The sequence below is a fragment of the Vidua macroura genome, chromosome 23 (genome assembly GCF_024509145.1).
Source record: "Vidua macroura isolate BioBank_ID:100142 chromosome 23, ASM2450914v1, whole genome shotgun sequence".
Classification (NCBI taxonomy): domain Eukaryota; kingdom Metazoa; phylum Chordata; class Aves; order Passeriformes; family Viduidae; genus Vidua; species Vidua macroura.
This window is the reverse complement of record NC_071593.1, coordinates 2,850,149-2,863,164: the sequence shown is the minus strand read 5'-3', so window position 1 is coordinate 2,863,164 and position 13,016 is coordinate 2,850,149. Positions and strand designations below refer to the sequence as shown.

At 57.2% G+C, this 13,016-nt stretch overlaps 2 protein-coding genes across 6 annotated transcripts in view; both read left to right on the top strand.

The window, feature by feature from the left end:
• HSPG2 (heparan sulfate proteoglycan 2) overlaps window positions 1–3,555 on the top strand; it is a 41,561-nt gene extending 38,006 nt beyond the window's left edge. Inside the window, exons 86-93 of the mRNA XM_053997518.1 lie at window positions 647–781; window positions 1,467–1,520; window positions 1,613–1,688; window positions 1,829–1,907; window positions 2,003–2,073; window positions 2,183–2,266; window positions 2,336–2,439; window positions 3,104–3,555. Of these exons, the coding sequence (XP_053853493.1) occupies window positions 647–781; window positions 1,467–1,520; window positions 1,613–1,688; window positions 1,829–1,907; window positions 2,003–2,073; window positions 2,183–2,266; window positions 2,336–2,439; window positions 3,104–3,267 (767 nt within the window). The 3' untranslated portion in view covers window positions 3,268–3,555. The remainder of the gene's footprint in view (window positions 1–646; window positions 782–1,466; window positions 1,521–1,612; window positions 1,689–1,828; window positions 1,908–2,002; window positions 2,074–2,182; window positions 2,267–2,335; window positions 2,440–3,103) is intronic.
• Window positions 3,556–4,359: 804 nt separating this feature from the next.
• USP48 (ubiquitin specific peptidase 48) overlaps window positions 4,360–13,016 on the top strand; it is a 30,619-nt gene continuing 21,962 nt past the window's right edge. For 3 of the 5 annotated variants that reach the window (XR_008440415.1, XM_053997316.1, XM_053997317.1), the window contains exons 1-9: window positions 4,360–4,550; window positions 5,475–5,595; window positions 5,678–5,819; window positions 6,892–7,019; window positions 8,632–8,756; window positions 9,312–9,420; window positions 10,577–10,710; window positions 10,880–10,962; window positions 11,481–11,660. Coding sequence is in view for 4 of the 5 variants with exons in the window: in XM_053997316.1 (XP_053853291.1) it covers window positions 4,417–4,550; window positions 5,475–5,595; window positions 5,678–5,819; window positions 6,892–7,019; window positions 8,632–8,756; window positions 9,312–9,420; window positions 10,577–10,710; window positions 10,880–10,962; window positions 11,481–11,660 (1,156 nt within the window). In the remaining variant the exon portion in view is untranslated. The remainder of the gene's footprint in view (window positions 4,551–5,474; window positions 5,596–5,677; window positions 5,820–6,891; window positions 7,020–8,631; window positions 8,757–9,311; window positions 9,421–10,576; window positions 10,711–10,879; window positions 10,963–11,480; window positions 11,661–13,016) is intronic. The other 2 variants (XM_053997314.1, XM_053997313.1) reach the window with 1 other exon arrangement.

Sequence of the window (13,016 nt, the reverse complement as noted above, 5' to 3'; positions counted from 1 at the left end):
GCGTGTGTGCACTGCGTGTGCCTTACTGCAGGTGTGCACTGCACCTGTGTATGTGTGCATTGTGTGTGCATTGTGTGTGTGTGTGCTGTATGTGCACACGCAGTTCACACCTGTTCACTGCACACACCTGTGCCATGTGTGTGCACACACATTTCACACCTATACCACGTGTGTGCACACACAGTTCACACCTGTTCACTGCATACACCTGTGCCATGTGTGTGCACACACAGTTCACACCTGTTCACTGCATACACCTGTGCCATGTGTGTGCACACACAATTCACACCTGTGCCATGTGTGTGCACACGCAGTTCACACCTGTTCACTGCACACACCTGTGCCATGTGTGTGCACACGCAGTTCACACCTGTTCACTGCATACACCTGTGCCATGTGTGTGCACACGCAGTTCACACCTGTTCACTGCACACACCTATGCCATGTGTGTGCACACACAATTCACACCTGTGCCATGTGTGTGCACACACAGTTCACACCTGTTCACTGCACACACCTGTGCCATGTATGTGTACACGCAGTTCACACCTGTTCACTGCACACACCCGTGCCCCACGTGGCTGTGCCGGTGCATGCCGTGCAAACTGACCCAACACCCGCAGTGACCGTGTCCCGCTGTCCCCAGGCCCACGCTGCGAGGACGAGGAGGAGGAGGAGGCCGAAGGCTGTCACCCCTCCCAGCCCTGCCTGCACGGTGGCTCCTGTGTCCATGGCTCCTGCCGCTGCCCCCCTGGACACAGCGGGGCCCGCTGCCAGCACCGTGAGGGGACAGCACAGGGACATGGGGGCACACCCTGGGGACACAGGGGGCATGCAGGGACACTGCCAGCACAGTGAGGGGGAGCACATGGAGGGGCAGGGGGGGACACCTGGGGACACTTGAAGACACAGAGGGAAATCTCAGGTCACTGGAAGACATTGGGGGGACAAAGGAAAGACATGGGGACACCCAGGGACACAAGGGACATGCACACTTGGGGAATACTTGAAAATACCTGGGGACACTTGGAGATGGTTTGGGACATGTGGGGACATGGGGGAAATTTGGGAACATGGGGAAACACTTGGGGACATGGGAGGAGGTCACTTAGGGACACCTGGGAACATAAGAGGGACACATATGGGGACACATAACATTTGAAGACACCTGGGGACATGGGGGGACACCTGGGGATAGCTGGAGACCCTTGGGGATTGACTGGGGACACAGAGGGACACCTGGGTACATGGCAGGGACATGTACTTGGGGAATACTTGGGAATACCTGGGAATAAGTGAAGCCACCTGGGGACATGGGGGACACCTGGGGACACTGTTGAGGATATACACTTGGGGAATGCTTGGAGATACCTGGAACAACTGGAGACACCCAGGGACATGGTGGGGGGAGACCTGGGGACACCAGGGGGATACATGTCCCCCCTTTACCCCCTCTTCTCCCGCAGGCTCGGCACTGGCAGAGCTGGAGCAGGACTGGCAGGAGGGCAGCGGGGGTGGCGGTGGGTCCCTGCACCCATTTCCCCTTTTTCCCCCCAAAATGCGGGTGGGGCCCCCTCCTCCCATCCCCCCCTGACGCCCAATCTTCCCCCAGACGCCCCTGGGCAGTTCAGCGCCGCATTCCAGGACGGATCCTACCTGGCCCTTCCCGGGCACCTCTTCCCTCGTGGGTGAGTGACACGGGACACCCCGAATGGGTGCTGCGCCCCCCCACCCTTGGCAACCCCCCCGTTTTTGGGGTGCTGCACTGCCCCCCACGGCATCGCCCCCTTTTTGGGTGCTGCCCCCCATCACGCCCCTCCCCTGGCAGCCCCCCCGAGGCTCCTGAGACCATCGAGCTGGAGCTGCGGACGCGCAGCGCCCACGGGCTGCTGCTGTGGCACGGCGCGGTGAGACAGGGGACAGGGGGACAGGGGGCACAGGCTGTGAGACCCCTCGGGCTGGGGGTCAGGGTGCCCCCTGCTCACCCCCCACTGCACCCTAGGAGCCCAGCGAGGGCGGCAAAGCCAAAGATTTCCTTGGCCTCGGGTTGAAGGATGGGCACCTGGTGTTCAGGTGAGGGGGGACTGGGGTCCCCTGGCGTGACGTGTGGCACCGGGGGTCCCCTGAGCCCACAAGGTGCCCCCTGAGGTGCCCTGCACGCTGACACCGTGCCCCCCCACAGCTACCAGCTGGGCAGTGGCGAGGCCACCATCACCTCTGAAGACCCCGTCAATGACGGCGAGTGGCACCGGGTGACAGTGACAAGGTGGGCGGGGGTCTGGGCATGGGGTGGCGTGGGGTGGGGTGGGCTGCAGGTGCTGACAGTGCCCCACAGGGAGGGCCGGCGTGGGCAGCTCCAGGTGGATGGAGAGGAGCCGGTGAGTGGGGAATCACCCGGATCCAACGTCATGGCAAACACCGAGGGCAGCGTCTACGTGGGTACGGTGGGACTTGGGACGGGGGGGACACGGGGGGCACGGGTTGGGACACAAATGGACACAGGGTGGATGTGGGATGGACGTGGAATGGGCATGGGGTGGATGTGGGATAGACGGGGTGAGGCATGGGGTGGCACAGGGGATGGACGTGGGGTGGGACACAGATATGGGGTGGGATATGGCATGGACACGGAATGGGACATGGGATGGACACAGGGTGGGACACAGATACGGGGTGGGACACGGGATAGACACAGAATGGGACATGGGATGGACATGGGGGTGGGATACATATGGGGTGAGATATGGCATGGACACGGAATGGGACATGAAATGGACATGGGGTGGGACACGGGATGGACCTGGGGTGGGACACATACGGGGTGGGATATGGCATAGACACAGAATGGGACACGAGATGGACATGGGATGGGCATGGGATGACACTTGGGATAAGACACCAGGTGGAACACGAGATGGGACACGGGATGGGACAGGGTGGAACAGAGGATGAGAGGCAGGGAGAGACGTGGGATGGATGCAGGATGGGACACATGGTGGGACACGGGGTGGGGACACCTGATGGGACAGAAGATAGAGGTGGGCAGGTGTCCAGGCCCGGCACGGGTGGTGCCCCTGCCCAGTGCCTCCCGTGTGCCCCGCAGGCGGTGCCCCCGACCCCCGCGCCCTGACCGCTGGCAAGTTCAGCTCCGGCCTCTCGGGGTGCGTGCGGGGACTGGCGCTGGAGTCCGCCGGGATCCCCCGACACCCCATCGACCTCCGGCACGGCGCCCTGGGGGGCTCCCCTGTGCCCCCCTGCCCCTCCTAACCCCCCCGAAACAGAGTTTGGGGGGAATTTGGCCAATTTTATTCTTTTCCAAAAAAAACCACCAGGAGGAAACGGTGCTTCGCTGCCCCGGGGTGACTCTGGGGGGGGGGGCCGGGACCCCCAAAAATGTTTACACCCCCCTTCCACCGGCCCCCCGAAACTGTGCCGGGGCGGCCGGGCCGCCTGGGTGCCCCCCGGGGTGGCGGCGGGCTGGGGGCGCGAGGGACAATCGGGGTGCTGGCGGGGACCCCCCCGCGGGGACAGCTATTAAAGGAGAGACAACCAGTGCGGCTGCCGTGTTTGGGGGCTGCGCCGGGGCAGTGTGGGGGTACAGCAGCGATGGGATGGGGAGCGCGAGGGTTGGGACGTGCTGTGGGGAATATAGGGGGGGCTTTGGTGTTGGGCTGCAGGCGGCATGGTGTGAGCGAGATGGTTTGGGGGGTCCTGTGGGGGTAGAGGAGAGGGGGTACAGTGGGAGGATTTAGGGGGCACGGTGTGGGGCTGCAGGGGCCCGCGAGGTTACGGTATTGGGGTGCGGGGGGTGCGGTATAGGGGATACGGTTTGGGGCTGAGGGAGTTCGGGGGGCCCGGGCTCTAATGGCGTGGGGGGCTGTAGCACAGGGCAGCGGGGCAATGGCGCAGGGGTGCAGAGGGGCCGGGCGGGGGTACCGGGCTGGGGGCTCCGGGGGCGCGGGGTGCACGGCGGGAGGGGGCGATGGGACCCCGCCCACCGGCCGCTCAGGCCCCGCCCACACCGCGCCAGCCCCGCCCACATGGACCGCCAGCCCCGCCCCCATTGCGCACAGGCCACACCCTCTCCGGCGGCTCATACAAGCCACGCCCCTTGTAGTCTTAAGCCACGCCCCTGATGCGCTCAAGCCCCGCCCCTGGCGGATGCGAGCCCGTACCTGGCGCTCCCAAGCCACGCCCCTGTGGCGGAAGCCCCTCCCCCAGCCCCGCGCGTCGCGGCCCGCCAACGTCAGCGCCTCGCGCCGTCACCGCGTCGCACTCGTGGCGTCACGGGCCCTGACGGCGGCGGGAGGGGCCGGGCGGGATCGAGACCGGGCCGGGAGCGGGGCAAGGAGCGGGGCAAGGAGCGGGGCAAGGAGCGGGCCGGGCCGGGGCAGCCCCGGGGCGCCGGCGGGAGCGATGGCGCCGCGGCTGCAGCTGGAGAAGGCGGCGTGGCGCTGGACCGAGACGGTGCCGCCCGAGGCGGTGGCGCAGGAGCACATCGAGGCGGCCTATCGCGTCCGGCTGGAGCCCTGCCAGCGCGGCGCCTGCCGGTACCGCGGGCCGGGCCGGGCACCGAACCCCTCCGACCCCCGTGTTCCCTCCCGCCATGAGGCGCGGGGCGTTCCCCGCCCCTGCCGGGGTCCCGCGGGGCCGGTGGAGGCTCCCTCGTGTTCCGTTCTGGGAAGCCTCCGTTCCCCGGGGCTGGGCCCTCAGCACCGTGTCCTTGTGTGGCTCCCCAGATACAGGGGACTGCCTTGGGTGGTGGGGAACCTCTGTCCCTCTCTGCTCAGACACAGGGGACCGACCCTCCCCGGGCTGTGGGGAGCCCCTCTCGTTCTCTGGCTCCTCTGATGTGGGGGAACTCCCCTGGGGTAGGGGGAGACCCTCCTCCCGGCCTGGCCCACCAGATACAGGGCACCACCCTGCTCTTGCGGGGGACCCGTTGTTGCTGGGCTCTTCAGATACAGGGGAGCCCCCACGGGGTGGTGGGGAGCCCCTCTCCTTGCTTGTCCCTCCCCATTTTTAGGATAACCCCGGGGTTTTAGGGAACCCCTCTTCTTGCCTGGCTTCTCAGATGTAAGGAACAGCCCCAGGGCTGTAGGGACCCCTCTCTCTGCCTGGCTCCCCATTTATAGGGGATCCCTGTGGGCTGAAGGGAGCCCATCTCCTTGCCTGGATGTATGGCACTCACCCTGGAGTTGGGGCAAGCCCTGTCCCTGCCTGGCTTCCCAGATACAGGAAATCCCAATCCCCTTGGTCCCATACTTGCCCCTGGGGTCCCCTTTTTTTACCCGAAAACCCTTCTAGTTGTCCACCTCCTTCCTCACCCATGACCACTGTTTTTTGGTGTGGGGGCAGGGGGTGTGCTCCATGTCTCATCCCGTTCAACATTATGTGCTTCCCCATGTCCCCCACTGTCACCCCTGCCAGCCCCCAGGGGACATGGGGGTGACAGCTGGGGTCTGGCTCCCCAGGAGGAACTGCCGGGGGAACCCCAACTGCCTGGTGGGCATCGGGGAGCACGCGTGGCTGGGCGAGATCGACGAGAACAGCTTCCACAACATCGACGACCCCAACTGCGAGCGCCGCAAGAAGGTACCCCCAGCGCCCCCAGGGGCCAGGGCCACGCTGGGGACCAGCGCAGGTGACCTTGGCTGGCCCTTTCTCTGCCCCCCAGAACGCCTTCGTGGGCCTGACGAACCTCGGCGCCACGTGCTACGTCAACACCTTCCTGCAGATGTGGTTCCTGAACCTGGAGCTGCGGCAGGCGCTCTACCTGTGCCCCAGCGCCTGCGGGGACGGCGTTCCCAAGGATGCAGGTGCGTGGCACACAGGGGTTTGTTCCCTTCCCTAAAACCCCACCTTGGGGTTAGGTTTATCAGGAGGATTCACGGGGGAAGCTCCAGCCGTGTGTGCCGTCGTTGCACTGTTAGTTTGGAGCCATCATCTGGATTTTGGGAATGAACCGACCTTAATCCAAGTGATGTCTTAGATCAGAGTGATCTGAGCTGGTTGAAAATGGTGATTTGGTTTGGTCTTGCTTCCCAAAGTAGCCTATTGGTGATGCTGGGGGTGGAATATGTGGGTCGGGGCTGGTCTGTGATGTTGCAGAGCTGCACTTATCCCATGGCAGGGCTGAAATTTGGGCCCCAGATTAAGGCTCCCCATTTTTTCTACTCTTGGGTGTTTTCCCCAGGGAGGCTCTGGGTCAGCGCAGCCACCTCACCTCTGCTGCTGTTTCATGGTGGTTGTAAATTATGTTTCACCTTCTGGGATAAATAAGAAGCTGCTTTTTGGGGTAGTTGGTGCATGCTGTGTAAACCCTTCACTCACAGCTGGTGCTGGGCACTGTATGATGGAATCCCTAAGGCTGGAAAACTCCTCCAAGATTATCAGTCCAACCATTCCCTCAGCACTGCCAAGCCCATCATTAACCCACCTACCCAGCTTCCACATCCTGATGGTTTTTGAGCACTTCCAGGGATGGGGACTCCACCACTGCTCTGAGCAGCCTGTCCAGTGCCTGACTGCTCTTCCCATGGAGGAATTTTCCCTAATATCCTATCTAGACCTCTCCTGGTGCAATTCAAGGTCATTTCCTCTCATCCTGTCCCTTGTTCCCTGGGAACAGAGCCTGGCTCCACCCTCCTTTCTGAAAGTTACACAATGTAAATATTTACAGTTGGACTTGATGATCCTAAGGGTTTTTCCCAACATCAGTTATTCTCTATTTGGCTTGTGCTGGGATGTGCTCTCATCATCTGCATGATCCACTTCAGTTTTCCTGACAACTCAAGCTACCTTCCAAGCCCATCACTTTTAGTGGTTGTGAAACACTTGGAGTGATCCCTTCTCGCCCTGAATTCCTGCTGTGCTTTGTGTTTTTCCCAGACTATGAGCCCCAGACCATCTGTGAGCACCTGCAGTACCTGTTTGCTCTGCTGCAGAACAGCAAGCGGCGCTACATCGACCCCTCGGGCTTTGTCAAGGCGCTGGGGCTGGACACGGGGCAGCAGCAGGTGTGTGGGAGGGGATTCCTGGCACCTCCACAAGTTGGGAATCACCCTTGGGTGGCCACTGGGCAGCTCCCAGCTGTGTCTGGATTCTGGGTGCCAACATGATGGGGGAGGTGGGGCTGTGGGCCCCTGCCAGAGTGCAGGGGGGAAACAGGAGGGGACCCGGAGGTCAGGAGTGCCCAGGGAAGAGCCCAGGGAGTGATGGGATGAGGCCAGGGAGATGAGGAGTCCAGGGAGTGATGTGGTGGGGACAGGGAGATCAGGAGGAGAACAGGGAGCAATGGGATGGAGAGAGGGAGATCAAGGATCCCAAGGAGGAATGGGGTGAGGACAGGGAGATAGGAGGAGCCCAGGGAATGATGGGATGGGGCTAAGGAGCAATGGAATGAGGCCAAGGAGATCAGGAGGAGCATAGGGAGTATAGAACAGAGTGATGGGATGGGGCCAGGGAGATCAGGAAGAGCCCAGGGGGAGATGGGAAGAGAACAGGGAGACAGGGAGGAGCCCTGGAGTGATGGGATCAGGACATGGGACAATGGGATGATGATGCAGAGATAAGGAAGAGCCCAAGGGCAGTGGGATGGAGACAAGGAGATCAGGAGGAGCCCGGGGAGTGATGGGATCAGGACATGAAACAATGGGATAAGTACAGGGATACAAGGAGGAGCCCGGGGAGCAATGGAATGAGACTAGGAAGTGATGAATGCAGAAGATTGGGAGGAGCCAAGGGAGTGGTGGGATGAAGCCCAGGAGCTATGGGAGGGGGCCAGGTGGGAGCCAGAGCTGTAGTGAGGGTCCTTCTGCAGGTGTTCTGTGGGCTGCTCCTCCGGGGGGGTTGGGTGGTGAGAGGGCCCTCCCAAGGGTGAGGAGATCCTCAGGGGGAGGTGGATCACCAGGAGCCAGCCAGGATCCCAGGGCTGCACGTGGGAGGTGAGTGCTGCAGGGCCCCGTGGGGCTGCAGCTGGAGAGAGCCTGGGAGAGGGGCAGGGCTTGGAAATCCACTTGGAGAGGTAATGGGAGGTTTTGGAGCAGGAGCGGAGCACTGGCAGTGTTTCCTTGGGAGGGTCAGGAGAGGAAGGAAGCTGACCAGGGACACCAAAGGGCAGCTGAGAGAGGCCAAAACCTGTTTGTTTTTGGAAGAGGAGAGCCAGGGCAGGAGAGAAAGGTCCCGAGCTGGGTGTGGGGAAGCTCTGGAGCGTCGCCGGGATCACCCATAGGGCAGCTTCTCATTTTTGGGGTGTTTTTATTTCTCTTCTGACTCTGATCTGAGCAGGGACAGCTGCAAAAAGGAGGATCAAGGGGCTTGAAAGCTCCACAGGAGGGTTTTTATCCCTTCCAGAATCCTGGGAGGAGCAGGGCAGAAGTCAAAGCCCCCGGCAGGGCTGGCAGGGAGCCAGGGCAACTCCTGCTGTGCTCCCACACCGAGGGCCTCACGCTCCTTTTAGCCAAATTCCTCTGTTTTCCTTAGTTCTCCTGCCTGGTCTTTATTTTCTATGCCGTGCACGAAGCCTCGGCACAGCCTGTGTGGAGGGCTTGGGGTAATTAGCAGTGAATTAGTGACAGGGTTGGGACTGTGCTGTGGTGGATTGTTAATGAACTTGGTTTTCTCTTTCAGGATGCCCAGGAGTTTTCCAAGCTGTTCATGTCCCTGCTGGAAGATACTTTGTCCAAACAGAAAAACCCAGATGTCCGGAACATTGTGCAAAAGCAGTTCTGTGGAGAGTATGCCTATGTCACGGTGTAAGTAATAATTTTGGGAAGACCCTTTCTGTAAATATTTAAATTTTTAGTAGGATTTAGGAGGGGAAGATCCCTCTTAACAACCAGAGCAGGCAGTTAAGCTGCAGCAGAAACACCTTCTGAGAAATATTTACCTTTTCCTTTCCTGTTCCTGTGTGTGCGATGTTGCTGTGACAGTTCTCCAGCTGCTTTTACTCCTTTAATGAGAATTTACCAACTAAACCTGCAGTGAGTTAATGGAGTGGCAGGTCCTCCAGCCAGAAAACAGCATCCTAGGTGTTGTATTTTCATTCCTGTGTTCTCAGAGCTGTGAATTTCACTTTTAAAATAATATAAAATGGTACATGCAAGTTGTGACAAGTCCTGGTAGGTGCTCTTAAGCTGCTTAAGCCTTCTCCTGGAGTTTTTATGGTGTGGAGCTGTGAATCTCCTTAGGCCTGACTTCACTTTTTCTCCTGGTTTTATTCAAGGAATATTTTACTAAAGACTTGGAAGCCCCAGTGTGTGAGCCCTGACCTGTCCTCAGATATATTTTTGTCTTCTTTCCCATCCCAGCTGCAACCAGTGTGGCAGAGAATCTAAACTGGTGTCTAAATTTTACGAGCTGGAGTTAAACATCCAAGGACACAAGCAGTTGACAGACTGTATAACAGAATTCCTCAAGGTATGAGCTTGTTGTGGTTGGAGTCCTGCTATTTTTAGCAAGGAATTTCAGTTCCTTCCTCCAATTCACAGCCTTCAAGGCCGGTGTCGGAGTGAAGCCACTGACTTGGCTCAGGGAGATGAATCCAAGTGAAAATGTTTTTTTCTGCAGACCCAAAAAACGAGGATTGAAACACAGAGCAAGGAATAGCTCTGTGATATCACATGCTCCTGATAGAGCTTTAAAAAGCACTTGAAAGTTGCATTTTTAGCAAAAATACTTAGCCAGGAAAGTTAGGGAAAAGTCTCTGCCTGCTTTGTCACGGATAGCACTGGGAGAACGGCTGCTTTCCGTGTTTTCTGTGTCAGTGCTCATCTGCATAGCAACAGGAGACATTCCCTGCTGAAAAATGTGCTCTCAGAAGTACCAGGCAGCGCCGGGAATAGCTGCAGGAACAGCTGCTAGTGCCCTCAATTCAGCTTGAAAATTTGTGTGGATCTGAAGTTCAGCTCTGGCACACTAAGGTGTGGATTCCACTCAAACTATTTAGGACAGAACTGACCTGAACCCCTTCTCTGAGCTCCTTGCTTGCTGGTGCACTCAGCAAACCAGTTGCTCTGCCTGGAAGGTCTGCTATGAAAAAAAACTGGTTTGGGTGCACAGATTAAATTCCTGAGTTGGAGAACTTGACATTTGTCTGCTCCTCCTTCACACAAAACAACCCTGTGACGTTTTTTAGGAGGGTTGGAATTTTCCTCTGGCCTAACCCTACCCTTGGATCTGCTTAGGCAGTGAGTGACTCCTGCAGGGTGATTTTGGGTGGCTGAGCAGAGGGTTATAGTTTCCAGGCTAAAATGTGGCTTTACATTAACTGGGTCCAGATTTAATTATTTTCTTTGGTATAAACCAACTCAGTCAAGCAAGGAGCAAGAGTAAGAGACCTGAGAACTTGGAATGGGGCTTGGTTCAGTCTAAAATTTGCCTTAAAGTGAGAGCAGCCTGCTATGACCATGCAGTCATTAGTGTGTCTTTATCTCAGAAAAATTTGGAAAGCAGCTGAGAAGAGACTTAAATAGTTAAAATAACTTTGGTGCTTCTCATTCTCCAGCTGTTGAGTAGCTCAATTGATGTTTCAGTGCTGTTCTCAAGACCTTTCCCTCTGCCTCTCCACATTCAGGAGGAAAAATTAGAAGGGGACAATCGTTATTTTTGTGAGACTTGTCAGAGCAAGCAAAATGCCACGAGGAAGATCCGGCTGCTCAGCCTGCCCTGCACCCTCAACCTGCAGCTCATGCGCTTTGTGTTTGACAGGTGAGTGGGAACACCCTGGAAGCTGTTGGGGAAGTCACTACCCTGCTCTTCCTGCTTTAATTTCAGGTGTCTGAGCCTCTCGAGGGGTGCTCAGGGGGGTTCAAGGGAGGTGTTTTGGGATGGGAGCTGTTGTTGCTGTGCCCTGAGCCGCAACTTTGCCTCCGCACAGACAAACTGGCCACAAGAAGAAGCTGAACACCTACATTGGCTTCTCAGAGCTGCTGGACATGGAGCCTTTCATGGAGCAAAAAAGTGAGTTTGGGGCAATTTTTTGTTGTCTTTGCCCATTGCCTCTTGGCAGATCTCCTCTGTAATTCTGTTTAGGAGGAAATCCCTCCCTGTGAGGATGATGATGCACAGACATGGGCTGTCCAGAGAAGCAGGGCAGCTGTGGCTGCCCCTGGATCCCTGGAAGTGTCCAAGGCCAGGTTGGACGAGGCTTGGAGCAGCCTGGGATAGTGGAAAATGTCCCTGCCCATGGCAGAGAGGTGGAGCAAGATGGGCTTGAAGATCCCTTCCAACCCAAACCATTCTGGGATTCAGTGATTCCTCTGAATCCTCTTTTCAATTGAAAATTCTGTCCAGAGTTGTTTGAAACTCGTATTTCAAGCAACATTCTTGTTATTGAGCCACAACCCTCTTAGCAATGTCCTGAAGCTCTGTGAGTTCAAGTGCAGGCTTTGGTGCCTGGTGAAAACACGAGGTTTAAGGACAGGAAGGATGAGTGCTGTTGGCTGCAGAGCTGTGTGTAAGTGCTGCTTGCCTTGCAGACGGTGTGTACGTGTACGAGCTGAGCGCTGTGCTCATACACCGTGGAGTAAGTGCCTACTCCGGGCACTACATCGCCCACGTGAAGGACCCGCAGACGGGTGAGTGGTACAAGTTCAACGACGAGGACATCGAGAAGATGGAGGGGAAGAAACTGCAGCTGGGAATTGAGGAAGATCTAGGTAAAACCTTTCAGTTGCGAGTGCCCTTTTAATATAACTCTTTCTACTACAACCACGGGCGTCCCCAGATGCAGCCTCCTGCTCCTCCCCAGAAAGGGCTGTCACGGCTCAGAGGAACGTGGGAAACGGCAATCCTGGTGATTGCAGCCAGATTTGCTTCTTTTCAGCCCCGTGTGAGTGTTTACACCTCATGATCAGCTGCTCTAGTGTTTCTCTGGCTGCCACATGGCAGATAAGACGTTGATAACACGGGCAGCAGGTTCCTATCAGGGAGCAACAGGCGGGTGCCACTTCCTTGGAACAGATAAGGAGAATGCTTTCAGTTTCCTTAACACATTATGGTTCTATTTCCACTGAGGTGTTTTACTTGGAGGCAGTAAAAAAGATTTTGATCCAAATAACAACTTGGAAGCTTAAGCTGCCATTTCACTCTGAGCTTTTTCCTTGGTGCTTTTCTGTTTTACTGGCTCGTCTTGTGCTGCCCATATCACTGTGTTCCTGGACTGGATTTCTTGGAGATTTCTTGGAAAGCTTGGGCTGAGGCTGGACCTGTGGATTTCTTACTCTACAATCAATAAATAAGAGCAGCTCATTTGGAGTTGAAATGGTTTTGTAGTGGCTCAGTGTTCTGTAGTGCAGGTGCTCACAGCAGGGAAAACCAGGGAAATTATGAAGAAATTCACTTGCAGTGCAAGTAATCCATTCCCAGGAATTGTTACCCACCAGGATGCTTTGCTGTGGTTAGAATTTATGGAATGTTGTTTTTCTTTAAGGCATCTTTAGAGAAGAAAAAACCTGCAGATTTAAGTGCTCCCTTGGTTTGGTGTAATGGAGCATCAGCTTTCTCCCATTTCCTTGTTCTCACCTGCACGATGCTTCTTGAGGTGCTGGAATGTGTCCAGAGATGGGCAGTGGAGCTGAGGAAGGGTCTGGAGCACAAGGAAAAGAGTCTGGAGAACTTCTGAGGAGCAGTTGAAGGAGCTGGGGGCAGGGCTCAGCCTGGAGAAAAGGAGGCTCAGGGGGGACCCTGTGGCTCTGCACGACTCCTGACAGGAGGGGACAGCCAGGGGAGGGGTCAGGCTCTGCTCCAGGGAACAGGGACAGGAGGAGAGGGAATGGCCTCAAGCTGTGCCAGGGGAGATTCAGGTGGGATCTTGGGAAAAATCCCTCATGGAAGGCGTAGTCAGGCATTGGAGGAGGCTGCACAGGGCAGCGGTAGAGTCACGATCCCTGGAGGTGTTCAAAAAGTGGCACCTGGGGACATGGGTTAGTGATGGACCTGGCAGTGCTGGAGGAATGGTTGGCTTTGATCATCTTGGAGGGCTTTTCCAGCCTTAGTGAGTCCATGATCCTGCT